The sequence below is a fragment of the Mirounga leonina genome, unplaced genomic scaffold (assembly GCF_011800145.1).
Source record: "Mirounga leonina isolate KUSES-001 unplaced genomic scaffold, KU_Mleo_1.0 Mir_53, whole genome shotgun sequence".
Classification (NCBI taxonomy): Eukaryota; Metazoa; Chordata; class Mammalia; order Carnivora; family Phocidae; genus Mirounga; species Mirounga leonina.
In genome coordinates, this window is record NW_023270807.1 from 95,356,361 (window position 1) to 95,372,932 (window position 16,572).

At 37.6% G+C, this 16,572-nt stretch overlaps 1 protein-coding gene across 7 annotated transcripts in view; it reads left to right on the top strand.

The window, feature by feature from the left end:
- Positions 1 to 16,572, top strand: part of UTRN (utrophin) — a 496,689-nt gene that overhangs the window by 206,607 nt on the left and 273,510 nt on the right. For all 7 annotated transcript variants that reach the window (XM_034990899.1, XM_034990900.1, XM_034990897.1 and 4 more), the window contains 3 exons: positions 6,837 to 7,025; positions 7,904 to 8,076; positions 15,369 to 15,519. In XM_034990899.1, coding sequence (XP_034846790.1) covers positions 6,837 to 7,025; positions 7,904 to 8,076; positions 15,369 to 15,519 — 513 coding nt within the window. The remainder of the gene's footprint in view (positions 1 to 6,836; positions 7,026 to 7,903; positions 8,077 to 15,368; positions 15,520 to 16,572) is intronic.

Consider the following 16,572-nt stretch of genomic DNA (forward strand, 5'->3'; position numbering starts at 1 on the left):
GCTTTATTTGCTGTTCTTTCTCTAGCTCCTCTAGGTGTAGGGTTAGGTTGTGTATTTGAGACCTTTCTTGTTTCTTGAGAAAGGCTTGTATTGCTATATACTTTCCTCTTAGGACTGCCTTTGCTGCATCCCAAAGATTTTGAACACTTGTGTTTTCATTTTCATTGGTTTCCATGAATTTTTTTAATTCTTTAATGTCCTGGTTGACCCATTCATTCTTCAGTAGGACGCTCTTTAGCCTCCATGTATTTGAGTTCTTTCCGACTTTCCTCTTGTGATTGAGTTCTGGTTTCAAAGCATTGTGGTCTGAAAATATGCAGGGAATGATCCCAGTCTTTTGGTACCACTTGAGACCTGATTTGTGACCTAGGATGTGATCTATTCTGGAGAATGTTCCATGGGCCCTAGAGAAGAATGTGTATTCAGTTCCTTTGGGATGGAATGTTCTGAATACATCTGTGAAGTCCATTTGGTCCAGTGTGTCATTTAAAGTCTTTATTTCCTTGTTGATCTTTTGCTTAGATGATCTGTCTATTTCAGTGAGGGGGGTGTTAAAGTCCCTCACTATTATTGTATTGTTGTCAATGTGTTTCTTTGCTTCTGTTATTAATTGGCTTATATAATTGGCTGCTCCCATGTTAGGGGCATTGATATTTACAATTGTTAGATCTTCTTGTTGGATAGACCCTTTAATTATGATAGAGTGTCCTTCCTCGTCTCTTATTATAGTCTTTGGTTTAAAATCTAATTTGTCTGATATAAGGATTCTCACCCCAGCTTTCTTTTGGTGTCCATTAGCATCGTAAATGGTTTTCCACCCCCTAACTTTCAATCTGGAGGTGTCTTTGGGTCTAAAATGAGTCTCTTGCAGACAGCATATTGATGGGTCTTGTTTTTTTATCCAGTCTGATAGCCTGTTTCTTTTGATTGGGGCATTTAGCCCATTAACATTAAGGGTAACTATTGAAAGATATGAATTTAGTGCCATTGTATTGCCTGTAAGGTAACTGTTACTGTGTATTGTCTGTGTTCCTTTCTGGCCTATGTTATTTTTAGGCTCTCTCTTTGCTTAGAGGACTCCTTTCAATATTTCTTGTAGGGCTGATTTTGTGTTTGTAAATTCCTTTAGTTTTTGTTTGTCCTGGAAGATTTTTATCTCTCCTATTTTCAATCACAGCCTAGCTGGATATAGTATTCTTGGCTGCATATTTTTCTCGTTTAGTGCTCTGAATATATCATGCCAGTCCTTTCTGGCCTGCCAGGTCTCTGTGGATAGGTCTGTTGCCAATCTAATGTTTCTACCATTGTAGGTTACAGATCTCTTGTCCCGAGCTGCTTTCAGGATTTTCTCTTTGTCTCTGAGACTCGTAAGTTTTACTATTAGAAGTTGGGTTGTTGACCTATTTTTATTGATTTTGAGGGGGGTTCTCTGTGCCTCCTGGATTTTGATGGCTGTTTCCTTCCCCAAATTAGGGAAGTTCTCTGCTATAATTTCCTCCATTATACCTTCTGCCCTTCTCTCTCTTTCTTCTTCTTCTGGGATCCCAATTTTTCTAATGTTGTTTCGTCTTATGGTATCACTTATCTCTCGAATTCTGCCCTCGTGATCCAGTAGTTGTTTCTCTCTCTTTTTCTCAGCTTCTTGATTTTCCATCATTTGGTCTTCTATATCACTGATTCTTTCTTCTGCCTCATTTATCCTAGCAGTTAGAGCCTCCATTTTTTATTGCACCTCATTAAAAGCCTTTTTGATTTTGACTTGGTTAGATTTTAGTTCTTTTATTTCTCCAGAAAGGGTTTCTCTAATAACTTCCATGCTTTTTTCAAACCCAGCTAGTATCTTTAAAATTGTCATTCTGAACTCTAGTTCTGACATCTTACTAATGTCCGTATTGATTAGGTCCCTGGCAGTCAGTACTGCCTCTTGTTCTTTTTTTTTGAGGTGATTTTTTCCATCTTCTCATTTTGTCCAGAGGAGAATAGATGAATGAAAGAACAAAATGCTAACAGGGTAACAACCACCCCAGAAAAATATACACTATCCAAATCAGAAGAGACCTGAAACCAGGGGAAAAGAAAGGGAAAGAAAGAAAAAAGAAAAAAAAAAAAAGAATATGATCAAATATGATCAGGCTGGTGCATAGATCAGTGCCACACACTAGATTTTGGGTGTATTTTGGTCTGTTAGAAGAAAGTGCCTCCCAAAATTTTAAAGAAAGAAAAACTTATGTATGTACAAAAATGAGGGTAAATACAATGAAGGGATGGAATATGACTGTAAAGATGAAAATTATAAAAGATTTTATAAAAGGAATTGATAAGAAGTTGGTTGAAAAAAGAAAGAAGAGGATGTAAAAAAAAAAAAAAGGGAGAGAATGTGATCAGGCAGGAGACTAGAACAAAGCCATACACTAGAGATTTAGGGTATATTTTGGTCTGTTAGAAGAAACTGTATTCCAAAATTTTAAAGAGAGAACAACATGTATATATATATACCAAAGATAAGGTTAAGATTAACTACTATGAAGGGATAGAATATGACTCTAAAAATGAAAAATGAAGATTTTTTTAAAAAAAGGGATTGATAAGATGTTGGTTGAAAAAGGGAAGAAGATGGGGTGCCTGGGTGGCTCAGTCGTTAAGTGTCTGCCTTCGGCTCAGGTCATGATCTCAGGGTCCTGGGATCGAGCCCCGCATCAGGCTCCCTGCTCAGCGGGAAGCCTGCTTCTCCCTCTCCCACTCCCCCTGCTTGTGTTCCCTCTCTCGCTGTGTCTCTCTGTCAAATAAATAAATAAAATCTTTAAAAAAAAAAAAAAGTGCGCCTGGGTGGCTCAGTTGGTTAGGCGACTGCCTTCGGCTCAGGTCATGATCCTGGAGTCCCTGGATCGAGTCCCGCATCGGGCTCCCTGCTCGGCAGAGAGCCTGCTTCTCCCTCTGACCCTCCCCCCTCTCATGTGTTCTCTGTGTCTCTCATTCTCTCTGTCTCAAATAAATAAATAAAATCTTTAAAAAAAAAAAAAAGCAAAAGGGAAGAAGAAAAATTAAAAGAAAAAAAGAAAATTAAAAAAATTAACTTTGAGAGACTGAAGAATCAGGGGGAAAAAAGCCATGAATTCTCTGTGCTGTATTTCCCTAGTGCTGGCATTCTGCCATTCTCATTGATCGGTGAACTTGGTCTTGGCTGGCTGTTCTTGTGAATCTTCTGGGGGAGGGGCCTTTCGCAGTGATTCTCAGATGTCTTTGCTGGAGGTGAAATTGCCCCACCCTTGCCGTTCAGGCTAAGCAATCTGCTCGGGTTTGCTCTGGGGAGCTTTTGTTCCCTGCAACCTGTCCCTACAGCTTTGGACGACGAGATAAAAATGGTGGCCTCCCAATCTCCACCCCAGAGGGGCCGAGAATTCAGGGCCCTGCTCCTCAGTGAGCCCCCAGAGAAAAGCAGTCAGTCACTCCCATCTCCCCGGTCTCCGGCCGCACTCCGTGCTCACCCAGCCTGTGACTGAGCGTTTCTATCTCTGGCACCTGACCCCGTGTGGAGTCTCCAAACCCAGCAGATCCCTGCGGTGTGCTCCCATGCCGCTCCTCCAGGGGGAGGAAGGGGAGTCTCCCCAGATCTGCCAATTGTTGGGTCCCTGCTAGAAGAGCAGTGGCCCGACTATGCTGCGCATCAGTTTATGGCAACCCCGAGCTGAGAGCCCACTCCTTGGCTCTGTCTCTGCAGCCAGCTTCCCCGCTCTGACACCTGGGAGCTCTGCTGCACTCAGGCACCCCAGGTCTTTCTGTGATCCCCAGGGTCCTGAGACCACACTGTCCCCGCGAGGGTTCTACCCCCTGCTTAGCCACTGGAGTGACAGCCCTCATTGGAGCAGACTTTTTTTTTTTAAAGATTTTTATTTATTTATTTGTCAGAGAGAGAGAGAGAGAACAAGCAGGGGGAGCAGCAGAGGGAGAGGGAGAAGCACGCTCCTCACTGAACAAGGAGCCCGATGCGGGACTCGATCCCAGGACCCTGGGATCATGACCTGAGCCGAAGGCAGACGCTTAATGACTGAGCCACCCAGGCGTCCCTGGAGCAGACTTCCAAAAGTTCCGATTTTGTGCACCACTGCTCTGTCACTTGCTGGTAGCGGCTGACGGAGGCCCCCTCCTCCGTCGTCTATCCTCCTGAATATCGCCTTGGCTTCACTTCTCTGCACATCCTACCTTCCAGAAAATGGTCGCTTTTCTGTTCAGAGAATTGCTGCTATTCTTTTCTTTGATCTCCTGTTGAGTTTGTAGGTGTTCAGAATGGTTTGATCCCTCTCTAGCTGAATTCCTGGGACCAGATGAAATTTAGGTCTCCTACTCCTCCGCCATCTTGCTCCTCCCTCTCATTGTTACTTTTTTAAAGTATCTTACTTTCCTAGAACTTTATCTTTGGGTCCCAAATCATAACTCATTACTGGTCCAAAATGGAAATAATTTTTGGACTTTTAACGAATACATAAATTTGTTTTTTAAGAGTATTAACATACACTACAACAGGCACATTTCATTTTGGATTCACTAGCATTAGTGTAATTGTTTTAAAATGCTTGAAAAGGTTTTGTCCTTATCTCATTAGCCCATATCCTTTAGATTTTCAGTTTTTAAAACTGTTTCTTATCTGTGACACTAGAATCTCTTGGGGAACTTAAAAAAAAAATCTAACCCCCAAACCAGTTAAATCAAAATCTCTTAGGTTGGGCTTATCTGTGAACTCTCTTTAAACAAACAAACAAACTTTCTAAGTAATTCTAATGTTCAATCAGAATTGAGAACCACCAGTTTATAGGATTCATTTTCTTACTTGAAATGTGTGTTAAATGACCTTTTCTCATTTGTTTATGAGGGTATGTATTACTATTTTTAAAATATGTGTGAGCGCTTTCTAAAATAAAGATATTAGTCTTCTGTCATATTTGCAATAAAAGTATTATCTTGTTGATTTTCATGTTCCATTTATTTTATCTTTAACATATAACCATTTAAAATATTTGTTTAGCCCTACATGACTATGTTTTCTCGTGTTTTTTTTTTTTTTTTCCCAGCCTACTTGGGCTCTGAAAAGTCCTTATTTTCCACAGAGATGATGAATATTCAGTTCTATTTAGTTCTGGTTTTTCCCTATGGTTTGATAAAAACAAAACTTAGGAACTTTTTATAATGTGTTCATATAAAATTAACTATTTAATCTATTTATCTGGAATTTAGTTGTGTATGACGTGAGCAACATCATGTAACACTGTCGAATGTTAGCATTAGCTTGCAGTAAATTTACATTTCTGTGTCCTAGCAGAATTCTTTAAAAATAAAATTATCCAGAAGTAAAGTCTGGGTCAGATCTTGAGGACTTTTTTTTTTTTTTCCTTCTCCTAGGACATTTTGATTGATCACTCTCTTGGGATAAAATCTATTTTTGGAATACAGAAAGCACATGTTTAAATTTTGAACTGCCTTGCTGCTTTTGCAAGAGTATGAAGGCTCAGGTTATCTTTATAGTCTGAACAGAAAACGGTAGTCTTTAATGAATGTGATTTTTTTTTTCACTTGGAACTTCCTATTTACAATACCTACAGACTTTCCTATTCTTTTATATTTGCTTAAAAATATAATTTGCCTTCTTGGACATATGGGTAAATATCTAGAAATGCTTTCTGACTAAAATTTGAATGCATGGCATCAGGATAATAAAATTAATATTGCTATCAAGTATAAATAATCCTGTGGATAAAATCAGGAAATCTGGCTTGCTTCTATCCTGCTATCCAGGACTGTCCAGCAATTGGTGAACTCATTTTATCACATTCTAAGAGGCAAATAAATGCAAACCTCTAGATTCAACACTATGTTGTTGACTCACTGGTTTTAGTCTTGATTCTTGGTTTCATTTAGGAATTATAACCATAACCACTTTCAGGACAGTACCGTATTTATGATCATTTTCACTGCCATCTTTGAATTTGCAAAGGAATATACTTTTTTCGAAGTCTAATAGAGAAAAATAGTGAAAGCATCAGGGAAGCTACTTTAATTCATCAGAAGATGCACTTTGCTGTTTGCAAGTTGTAGATGGCACTTAATAAACTGCAGACATTTGGAGTCAAGGATGTGAACGTGAACTGCAAGGCTGGTAGCTAATCCTAGAGAACACTTTTTTGTTGAGAAAGCTCTGATTAGAGTATATATTGATAACTAGTCCACCTGGCTTAGTATCTGTCTGAATTGATTGTCTTATATAGGAGTCATGTTCTGTAATATTGTCCGCAAAGGTGAAGATTATATACAGCACGACCTGGATATTATTTTAATCAAAACCACTGTTGCATTTCTTAGGTTACGAATACTTGTTTCACTTATTTATGTTCTCAACAGTGAGGTCCAGAAGTGTTTAATCTAATTGTGATTACAAAATGGGTAAAATGATAATGGTATTAAAACGTTTTATTTCATATGGAACTTTATGATTTGTGGCATATTCTCATTTCCCCAACAGCTCAGGAAAGGAGTTGTTACATTTTCTTGTTTGCTAAATGAGTTTAGGTGGCACATGCTGTAAAGAAAAACCTGTCAAGCTGTCACTTACTTATACTGTTTAACCACAGGCTACAGAAGAAAATCAGTATAGAAATTGTGAAGGGTTTCTTCAGCAAGACAGGGCAAAAATATAAAAACAACAACAACAAACACAACTCAGTTTTTTTATTTGGATTCATGGTATTGAATTGCTCCACAAAATACTATTGTGTTTTTTTTCTATTTGCTTCTATTCATTGTGGGGATATTTTAAGAGATGTGTCTTATTATTATTATTTTTACAGGCGGTCCCTAATCAGCAGAGAACAGGTCAGCTTGCTCCTGGAACTCGATCACCACCTCTCCCCACAGATTATCTAGTTGAGATTAACAAAGTTTTACTTGCCATGGATGATGCTGAATTATCACTTAATGCTCCTGAGCTAAGCACTGTTGTCTATGAAGACTTCTCTTTTCAGGAAGACTCTCTGAAGGTAGATCTCCAGGCATGATTCAAAGCCACAGTTAATGCAGAAATAAAGCAAGGAATCTGTCCTTGTGCCTTTGTAGATGGTCTATAATTTTTAAAATTTGTGCCAAGGAATTAATAATGCGTACGAATAATAAACTTTCCCCATTTCATCAAGGAAATAGTATCAAATTTTTAATTTTTTAAGAGTAGGCATGGATTTTTAAATATGCACAGTTATTAATTCTTGGCAACATCAAAATCTTCTTTAATCAAACACAGACACGATCCATATTCCTTTCTTAAAATCTTGATTGTTAGTGTGATGTAAAATATTAGCATTTATGTTGTCATCTATAACGAGTTAAGATTGGTCAGTGTTTGGGGTATGGAATAGCATGTTGCTTAAACATTAATAGAGATCTGGAAGTTTTTAGTTATTCACAAGACTATTAAATACCATCAAGGCTTTTTCATATAATTTGATTGCACTTAAGTATAAAATTTCAATAAACTTGCTATAGATTTTATATGTTTGCTAGCTCATTTCTGTCATTTAAATTAGCATTATTACGTATTTGAAAATATAAATCATTCCAGCTTCAAACACTTCATTACCTTTACAGAATACTAGTGAGGCTTTTTGTATGTTCTGTACAAATACTGCTTTGAACAACTGTGAGGATTTTCTTTTCTGCCGTTAGGACGTTAGGTAGCATTTCTCACACTTTGGCCAATACACGATATTATTTTTTTTTAAGTTTTCAGTTTTGAGGAGCAACAATTATTATGTCTCATTATATTTAAGATCAATGTTATGCAAGATAAAATTTTGGCCTTCTGTGATTTCATTCTTCTTATCTCTTTGCTGGATTGTGTTAATGTGTGACAATACATTTGTAGAATATCAAAGATCAGCTGGACAAACTCGGGGAGCAGATTGCAGTCATTCATGAAAAACAACCAGATGTTATCCTCGAAGCTTCTGGACCTGAAGCCATTCAAATCCGGGATACACTAACTCAGTTGAATGCAAAATGGGACAGAATTAATAGAATGTACAATGATCGTAAAGGGTATGTGTAAATTAAATTAATACTTTTCTTAAAAAGGCCTATAAGTTCATGGGCCACAACAAAGGTCATACGTACACTAAGATTAATGAGAATAAATTTCACATCCTTGTCCTAGGCCTTGTTTAATAAATTGTGATGAGTGTGGTTCCTTCAAGAAAGAGGAATTGCATCACATATGGATGATATTTTGCAACATAATATCCTCAAGTGAGGAACAGGGATAGCTACAGATCATTTGAATCCCTGTATAATCCCAACCCCCCCCTTTTTTTTTTATAATTTTCTGTTTAATGTTTTTGAGCCTTCTTTCTCGATTTTGACCAGACATATTAATAAGTAGAAATAAAAACTGATAAGATTTTTGCCAATAGCTGTGTATGTGCTAGAAAGGCAAGTGTGAAATAGCCCAATATAAAGTACTGTGTAAGAGGAAAGTTACCAGAAAAATGTATTGGAAACATTAATGGACATACACACAAAAACTAAGCATCATTTTCTTTATCTTTGTTTGTTTTAGCTGACATTTCAAGTGAGTATACAGTCCTTGAACAGATCACTTTTAGTGGCCTTTGGGTGTATTCCTTTGTATTGATTTTTAAAATCATCTCTGTACATTTAGAGAATATTTTTACATACATCTTTATGCATAGTTATGCCTAGTTAGACTTGATTATTAGATGATGACTAATTTGTTAAAACATATTAATTTTTTTAAATGATTTTATTTATTTATTTGAGAGAGTGAGCGAGAGAGAGAGTATGAGCAGGGGGAGGGGTAGAGAGAGAGGAAGAAACAGACTTCCCAGCTGAGCAGGGAGCCAACATGGAACTGGATCCCAGGACCCTGGATCATGACCTGAGCCAAGGGCAGACGCCTAACCGACTGAGCCACCCAGGCTCCCCTGTGTTGTTTTTTAGATTCTACATATAAGTGAAATCATATAGTGTTTGTCTTTTCTTGCCTTATTTCACTTAACATAATACCCTCTAGGTGCATCTATGTTGTTGCAAATGGCAAGATCTCATTCTTTTTTGTGGCTGAGTAATACCCTATAGTGTATATATACTACATCTTCTTTATTCATCTATTGATGATCATATAAGTTGTTTCCATATCTTGGCTATTATAAATCATGCTGCAACAAAACATAGGGGTACATATATCTTTTTAAATTAGTGTTTTCATTTCATTTGGGTAAATATCCAGTAGTATTTCTGGATCATATAGTATTTCTGTCTTTAAGTTTTGTGGAACCTCCATACTGTTTTCCATAGTAACTGCCCCAATTTACATACCCACCAACAATGCATGAGGGTTCACTTCTCTCCACATTCTTTCCAACGCTTGTTATTTCTTGTCTTTTTGATACTAGACATTCTGACTGGTATGAGATGATATTTCATGTGGTTTTGGTTTGCATTTCCCTGATGATTAGTGATGTTGAACAACTTTTCATGTGTCTGTTGGCCATCTGGATGTCTTCTTTGCAAGAATGTCTATTCAGGTCCTCTCCATTTTAATGGGATTATTTGTTGTTTTGGATTGTGTTGTATAAGTTCTTTATATATTTTGGGTAACAACCCCTTATTGGATAAATCATTTGCAGATATTTTCTCCCATTCAGTAGTTTGCTTTTTTGTTTAGCTGATCGTTTTCTTCACTGTGCAAAAGCTTTTTATTTTGGTGTGGTTCCAGTAGTCTATTTTAGGTTTTTTTTTTTGCCTTGCCTGAGGAGACATATTCATAAAAATGAATATTTATAGATACTTATGGCCTTTGTCCGAGAAATTACTGCCTGTGTTACTTTTGGGTAGTTTTAAGGTTTCAGGTCTCACATTTAAGTCTTGATTATATATTTGCTTTTACCAGGGAAAAAAATTTTTTTTTCATTATTTTCTTACTTTTCTAGTTGTGGTCTTTTCTTTCCACTTGAAGAATGGTGATGAACTCCTTTAACTTTTGTTTGTCTGGGAAACTCTGTCTCTCCTTCAATTCTGAATGACCTTGCCAGGTAGTGTATTGATTGTAGGTTTCTTCCTTTCAGCACTTAGAATATATCATGCCACTCTCTTCTCATTTGCAGAGTTTCTGTGGAAAAATCAGCTGATATCCTTGTGGGATTTCCCTTTTATGTAACGGTTTGTTTTTTCTTGTTGCTTTTAAGATTCCCCCTTTATCTTTAGTTTTTCCCATTTTAATTATGGTGTGTCTTGGTGTGGACTTCCTTGGGTTCATCTTGTTTGGCATTCTTTGTGCTTCCCGGACCTGAATGTCTGTTTCCTTCCCAATATTAGGGATGTTTTCAGCTATTATTTCTTCAAATAATTTTCTGCCTCCTTCTCTTTATCTTCTCTTTTTGGGATCCCTATAATGTGAATGTTATTACACTTGATGATGTTTTAAAGTCCTCCTAATCTATTCTCATTTTTATTATTATTTTCTTTTTGCTGTTTAGTTTGGTTGCTTTCCATTACCCTGGCTTCCAGATTGCTGATCCATTCTTCTGCATCCTCTAATTTGTTGATTCCTTCCAGTACATTTTTCATTTCAGTTATTGTATTCATTAACTCTGACTGGTTATTTTTTATATTTTCTGTCTCTTTGTTGAAGTTCTTACTGAGTTCAAATATTCTTCTCTCAAGTCTGGTGAGTATATTTATGACCATTTGCTCTCTTTAGCAGGTCTATTGCTTATCTCAGTTTTGTTTAGCCTTCCCCCCCTACCCCCCTATGATTTTTGTCTTGTTCTTTCATTTGGGACATATTCCTGTTTCCTTATTTTGTCTGACTCTCTGTGTTTGGTTCTGTGTGTTAGGTAGGTCAGTTATACTTCTTGGTCTCAAAAGTAATGGATATGTGATGTCCTGTAATGCAATCCTACACTACTGCATATGCCCTCCTGTTGTGGCTGAGCCATGATTACTATGGCACGCTGGTGGCTCAAGCTGGCCCTTAGCTCAGCTGGCTACGGTGACCTGCTTTGCCTGCTGTGGGCACACTGGGCAGGGTTTGCTCCCCTGGCTGTTGAAAGATCTGGCTGCAGCCACCTTGGGCTCGTTGTTGGATGGGGCCGGCAGTTAGTTTGGCTATTTGCAGTTAGCTGCTGAAACAGCTGCAATACAGGGAAGGGCAGGGCTTGCTCTCTGCACAGCCAGCTGAGGGGCCCAGCTGCAGGAATTGTGGGCACTTTGATCTGTGGGGTCGTCTCCTCTACTCTCCAGGTCAGGAGTCACGTTAGAGGGATGCCTGCCCAGGTGAGTTGGTTGGGTGGGGAGAGTCTGCAGGGGAATGCCAGGATGCGGCATGTGGTGCTAGCAAGGTGGATAGATGGAGAGTGTCAGAACTGGCTCCCAGAAGCATCTGGCTGTGTGTGCTGGGCAAGGCCAAGAAAAATGGCATCTGCCAGCACTTTTACCCTGGGGGAATTTCTTGCAGATCCCTGCCCCTCTGGTAGTTTTGTGCTTTTCTTGTTTGCTACTGTAGAGTTGGTGTGTGGTAGCTTTCTTCTGCACTCTGTGTGATGTCTGTGTGTGGTACAGAATTGATTTTTTTGACCTTTGTAGTATATCAACACATCAATTGTATATAATGATAACTTTTTCTTCTTTTTAAAAATCTTCCTATTTGTATATATTCACTTGGCTAATGTGGTAGAACTTAAAGAACATTGATTAGTCATGCTGATGGCAGAAGTTCTGCCATTTTCTTGATTATAAAAATGTTATCTTTTAAAAAGGTAACATGGGAATTTTCAAAAATTTAAGCACCAACTATATTTAACTATATGTTCTTATTTTAGAAGAGTCTTATCTGTCATAACTTTCATTATTTTGTTTCCTTTGTTAACTTGATTACATTTGCTAGAGGGTTGTCTCTTTTATTTTATCCCAGCACTTGGATGCATTATGTTCTTATTCTTAATTTTTGTTTTTCTTTCCCAACTTTGGTAACCTATCCTAAATCTTTATTTTTTTTCCATCCATGTTTATCCACCTTTCACAAGTAGTAAGTGAGAACTTTTTTGTATTCTCTTTTTTCATAAAACATCAAGGCAGTGGCAAATGTTCTGCACTTTCATGGTTTCAATTATCAGTTATAATCACATGAGGGTGAACACCAATCCATTTGTCTATACCAGGTCCCTGTGCCAATTGGCCTATAAAACTTTTCAAACTTTTTCAGGAGTAGAATTTAGTGATTCTTCACTTACATACAACATCCAGTGCTCATCACACCAGGTGTCCTCCTTAATGCCCATCACCCATTTAGACTATCCCCACACCTCCCTTCCAGCAACCCTCTGTTCTCTAAAGTTACAAGTCTGTTTTATGGTTTGCCTCTCTTTTTTTTTTCCTTTCCCTTATGTTCATCTCTTTTGTTTCTCAAATTCCACATATAAGTGAAATCGTATGGTATTTGTTTTTCTCTCAATGACTTATTACACTATATGATGACTAACTGTAATTTAAATAAAAACTTGAAACAAACAAAAAAAGAGATAAAACTAATCTATGGGGAAAAACTTTGTTGGCCTATAGTAAAAGTAAGATAAATGCCATGAAAATATAACAGATCAACTTTCTTTGAGAACTCCCTTATGCCTACTTTACACTGGTGCATGGTGTTAGTTTTCATATTTTTTCAAATAAGTAATTTTACAACCATCTTAGATAAATAATGGAGCCCTCTTTTCCTGGACAAATTTCTTCCCTTTCTTTGAGCCAGTTATTTCTTTCTTCTCATCTTGGATCCTTGGATCCTTATGTATCTTTTCTCCTAAGAATGCCTTTTCAGGTATTCATCCTCTGTATTTCCATTGGTGGCTTTACTGCTATGTGGACAAAGTTCAGACCTCTCATCTTGAACTTGGAAGCTTTTTAACAGTGTTCTCCAGATGGCCTAATTTCTTATACCTTGTACGTATTGCTCAAAAAAAGTTACTTTCATTCATTTCACACAATCTTGATTAAAATTTTCTTTGTTTTCTTTACCTTCCCAGTTTCTGATTCTTACTCAGAATTCCATCTTCTACAAGGAATAGTTTTCCTTCTTAATTTCATCATTCTTTTTCTATTATTTAAAAAGTTTTCAAAATTCAGTTTTAAGACTTCACCATCCACCTATCTCTGTATACTTGTCTATCCATCTGTCCATGCACCATCTATTTGACCAATATTTATTGAGTGCTGACTAATTCAAGGCACATGCAGCTACGTGTAAGTAGTTATAAAGGATTATAAGGCAGGTGTACTGAGTAGATATAGTCTCTGTCTCAGGGTCCAAATGTATATAGTAGAAAAGTATAGACGGGGACTTATTACATAGTGCATAGTGCTGTGATGGGAGCAATACAGGAGACCATGCTAGACACCTTGAAGGATTTGGGAAGTCTTCTTGGAGGTTACCCAGGTGAAGGAATAGAGGGAATACAACATTGCATAAAGTCATAGATAAGAGAGAGGGAGTGCAGGGCAGTTGAGGAAATAGAAATAGTCTGGCAGAGTTAGAACTCATAGCAGAGAGATGAAACCAGAAAGATCTGAAGGGACTATATCAGAAGGACCTTGTGTATCAAGTTAAGTACTGTTGATACAAAGGCAATCTTCATTACCTTTCATGAAACTATGCATGGGGATAGGAGCACCGACCCTCTCCCCTGCAATGTAGTTGAAAATTTGTGTATAACACTTGGCTCCCCCAAAACTTAACTACTAATGCTTACTGCTGACTAGAGCCTGATAACACAGCTTATTAACACATATTTTGTATGTTATATATATGATATACTGTATTCATACAAGAAAATAAGCTAGAGAAAAGAAAATGTTATTAAGAAAGTCATAAGGAAAAAAAAAGTCATAGGGAGGAGGAAATGTATTTGCAGTATTTATCAGAAAAATCCATGCATAAATATAGGGAGACTTTAAAGTATTTTAACAAAGGAATGACAGTTTGTTGATTGTAGGATACGTTGGTAGAGGACAAGACTAAGAGCAAGGACGACCCGTCTATGCTGGTTGCATAACGATAACTTGATTAGGATAGTGGCTATGGAAGTGGAGTTATAAGGGAAAATTTGAGAATTAAATAGTTGAGTCGGTAAAATGTGGTGATTCATGGGATGTTGGAGTAAGGAAGAGGGAAGAGTAAAAACTGAGCCCCAAGTCTTTGGCTTGAGGACGTAGGTAGGTGGTGGTACCATTGCCAGAGACAGGTACTTGGATGGTGAGATGAGTTTGTGCGGAAGATGGCAAGGCTAGTTGAAATATTAGAGATAGCAAACTCATATGTTTATAGTAGGCTGGGACTTTGAGTCTGATTCTCTGGAAATCCACAGCCCTTTGCTATACTGTGCTGCCTCCCATACGAGCTTGCAGGGTTAGAGAGGAGGGGATGGCTTTGTGAGTCCTACCTGAACATGCATCCCCTCCCCCCTTTTTTTACTCTTTCCTGTTTAATCCATAGCTATGCTGCTTAGATTTATTTGAAATTTATGTTCTGTTACAATGATACTTATCTTTACTAAATGTAATGTTCATATTCTCAAGGTCTTCAGATCTTTTAGGCAGCCTTTTTAGCAACATTTTCTATTGCAACATCGGGAGAGTTAGAATTTGTTTCTTATTTAGTTATTGCATAGTTTCATGAAAGGTAATGAAAATTGCCTCTGTATCTTCTCTTAGTATTTTGTTTGAAGTGCTTTTACTTTTGTCATGCCCAGTAGAATGTTATTGTCATGTTGGGGGACTAGGGCTTCAACATAGGAATTTTGGGGGGCACAATGCAGTCCATAACACAGAGATAATGGAGTGCAAGGAAATTTTGAAGTATTTTGGCCTTTGGGTTTTGTTCTAGCTGGGAATGAAGTGTTCTGGAAGTAAAACACCCCTTTTTACCCCGTTAAGAAAATAGGGTAATTAATCATATTTTACTTATTTACCATGTTAAGTGTTTAAAGTTGGGTAGGTTAACGTGGCTGCAGCTAATCAATCTTGATTTTCCAAGCTGGAGCAGGCTGTCTTTTCAGGTAAAAAGCTGCCTAGTGTGTTTGTGTATGTGTGCACGCCATGTTAAGATAGAGAGGGGCAGGATTGCCCTTGGTATGATGCCTGTTTCTCTAAGAGGAATCATGAACTGTAATCTATGAAAACTGGTCTTACAGAGCAGTGAGCTGTGAATTCACTTGTTTCGGGGCTTTCAGTTTAAATGAGGTTTGAATTTCCTTTTTAGAAAAATTGCTTCTAGATGGTCCTGGATATTTTGGAAACCTATTTTGTTTCTTGTCCTCTAGTCATTTTGATAGGGCTATGGAAGAATGGAGACAGTTCCATTGTGACCTTAATGACCTCACACAGTGGATAACAGAGGCTGAAGAGTTACTGGCTGAAACCTTGGCTCCCGATGGTGGCCTGGACTTGGAGAAAGCCGGGATGCACCAGCAGGTGAGTGCTTTCTGTCAGAGGATAGGGCGCCGCTCAAAGGGTGGCATATTTCTTTAGTATGTGGCATTGAAGACTGATTTTGAAAGTAAGGGCTAAATATGTTAACTTTTCAGGAGTACGTGGATAACCTGTAATTTTTGTTCCACTTCTGCTTTCCAAGTTCAGAAGTTTAAGAAACACTGGTATTTACAGTTTTTAACCAGGACTTTAGAAATTTACATTAAAAATGCTCTTTAGTGGTTAATGTAGAAAAAAAAATTTATTTTTAAGATTTTATGTTCAGAATAACATTTGTTAAATTTTGTATGCAAGACTTTATTAAGGACAGAAAGATATTTGTATACCTCACCTGTTTTCTGTACTTAAACACTAGGCATCTTATTTTTCTTTGTATAATTGATAATTCTCATATAAGTAAATTATTCTTGAGCTGTGTCAGGGCCACTGCTCATGTGAGTCTAATACAGTCTTGGGGAAATACAACACAATAGCTAACTCAGTTCTGTTGATATTGGGTCATTAAAAATAATGGTCAAAAAGCAAGCAAAATTTCAATTTACCACTGTTAAAAGTATTTTTTATTATATCTTTAAAATATACTTTATGTAGAAAGCTGTTGAGTTAGAAAATGCTTATATTTTTTTCATGAACATGTTAATTTTCATGAATTTTATTTTTATTTTTATTTTTTTAAAGATTTTATTTATTTATTTGACAGAGAGAGACACAGTGAGAGAGGGAACACAAGCAGGGGGAGTGGGAGAGGGAGAAGCAGGCTTCCAGCGGAGCAGGGAGCCTGATGCAGGGCTCGATCCCAGGACCCTGGGATCATTACATGAGCCGAAGGCAGACGCTTAATGACTGAGCCACCCAGGCGCCCCATGAATTTTATTTTTAGAGTTATAGATAAGTGCTTAAATTTGACTTTAAAATATCCCTTTTTAGTTTGTTGCTTAAAAATTTACAGACTCATGAAGCAGTGTCTCAATAAAATACACACAGGTTTACTTACATACGGTGGGACATAGGGGTATGTGGGGTGTATACATATAT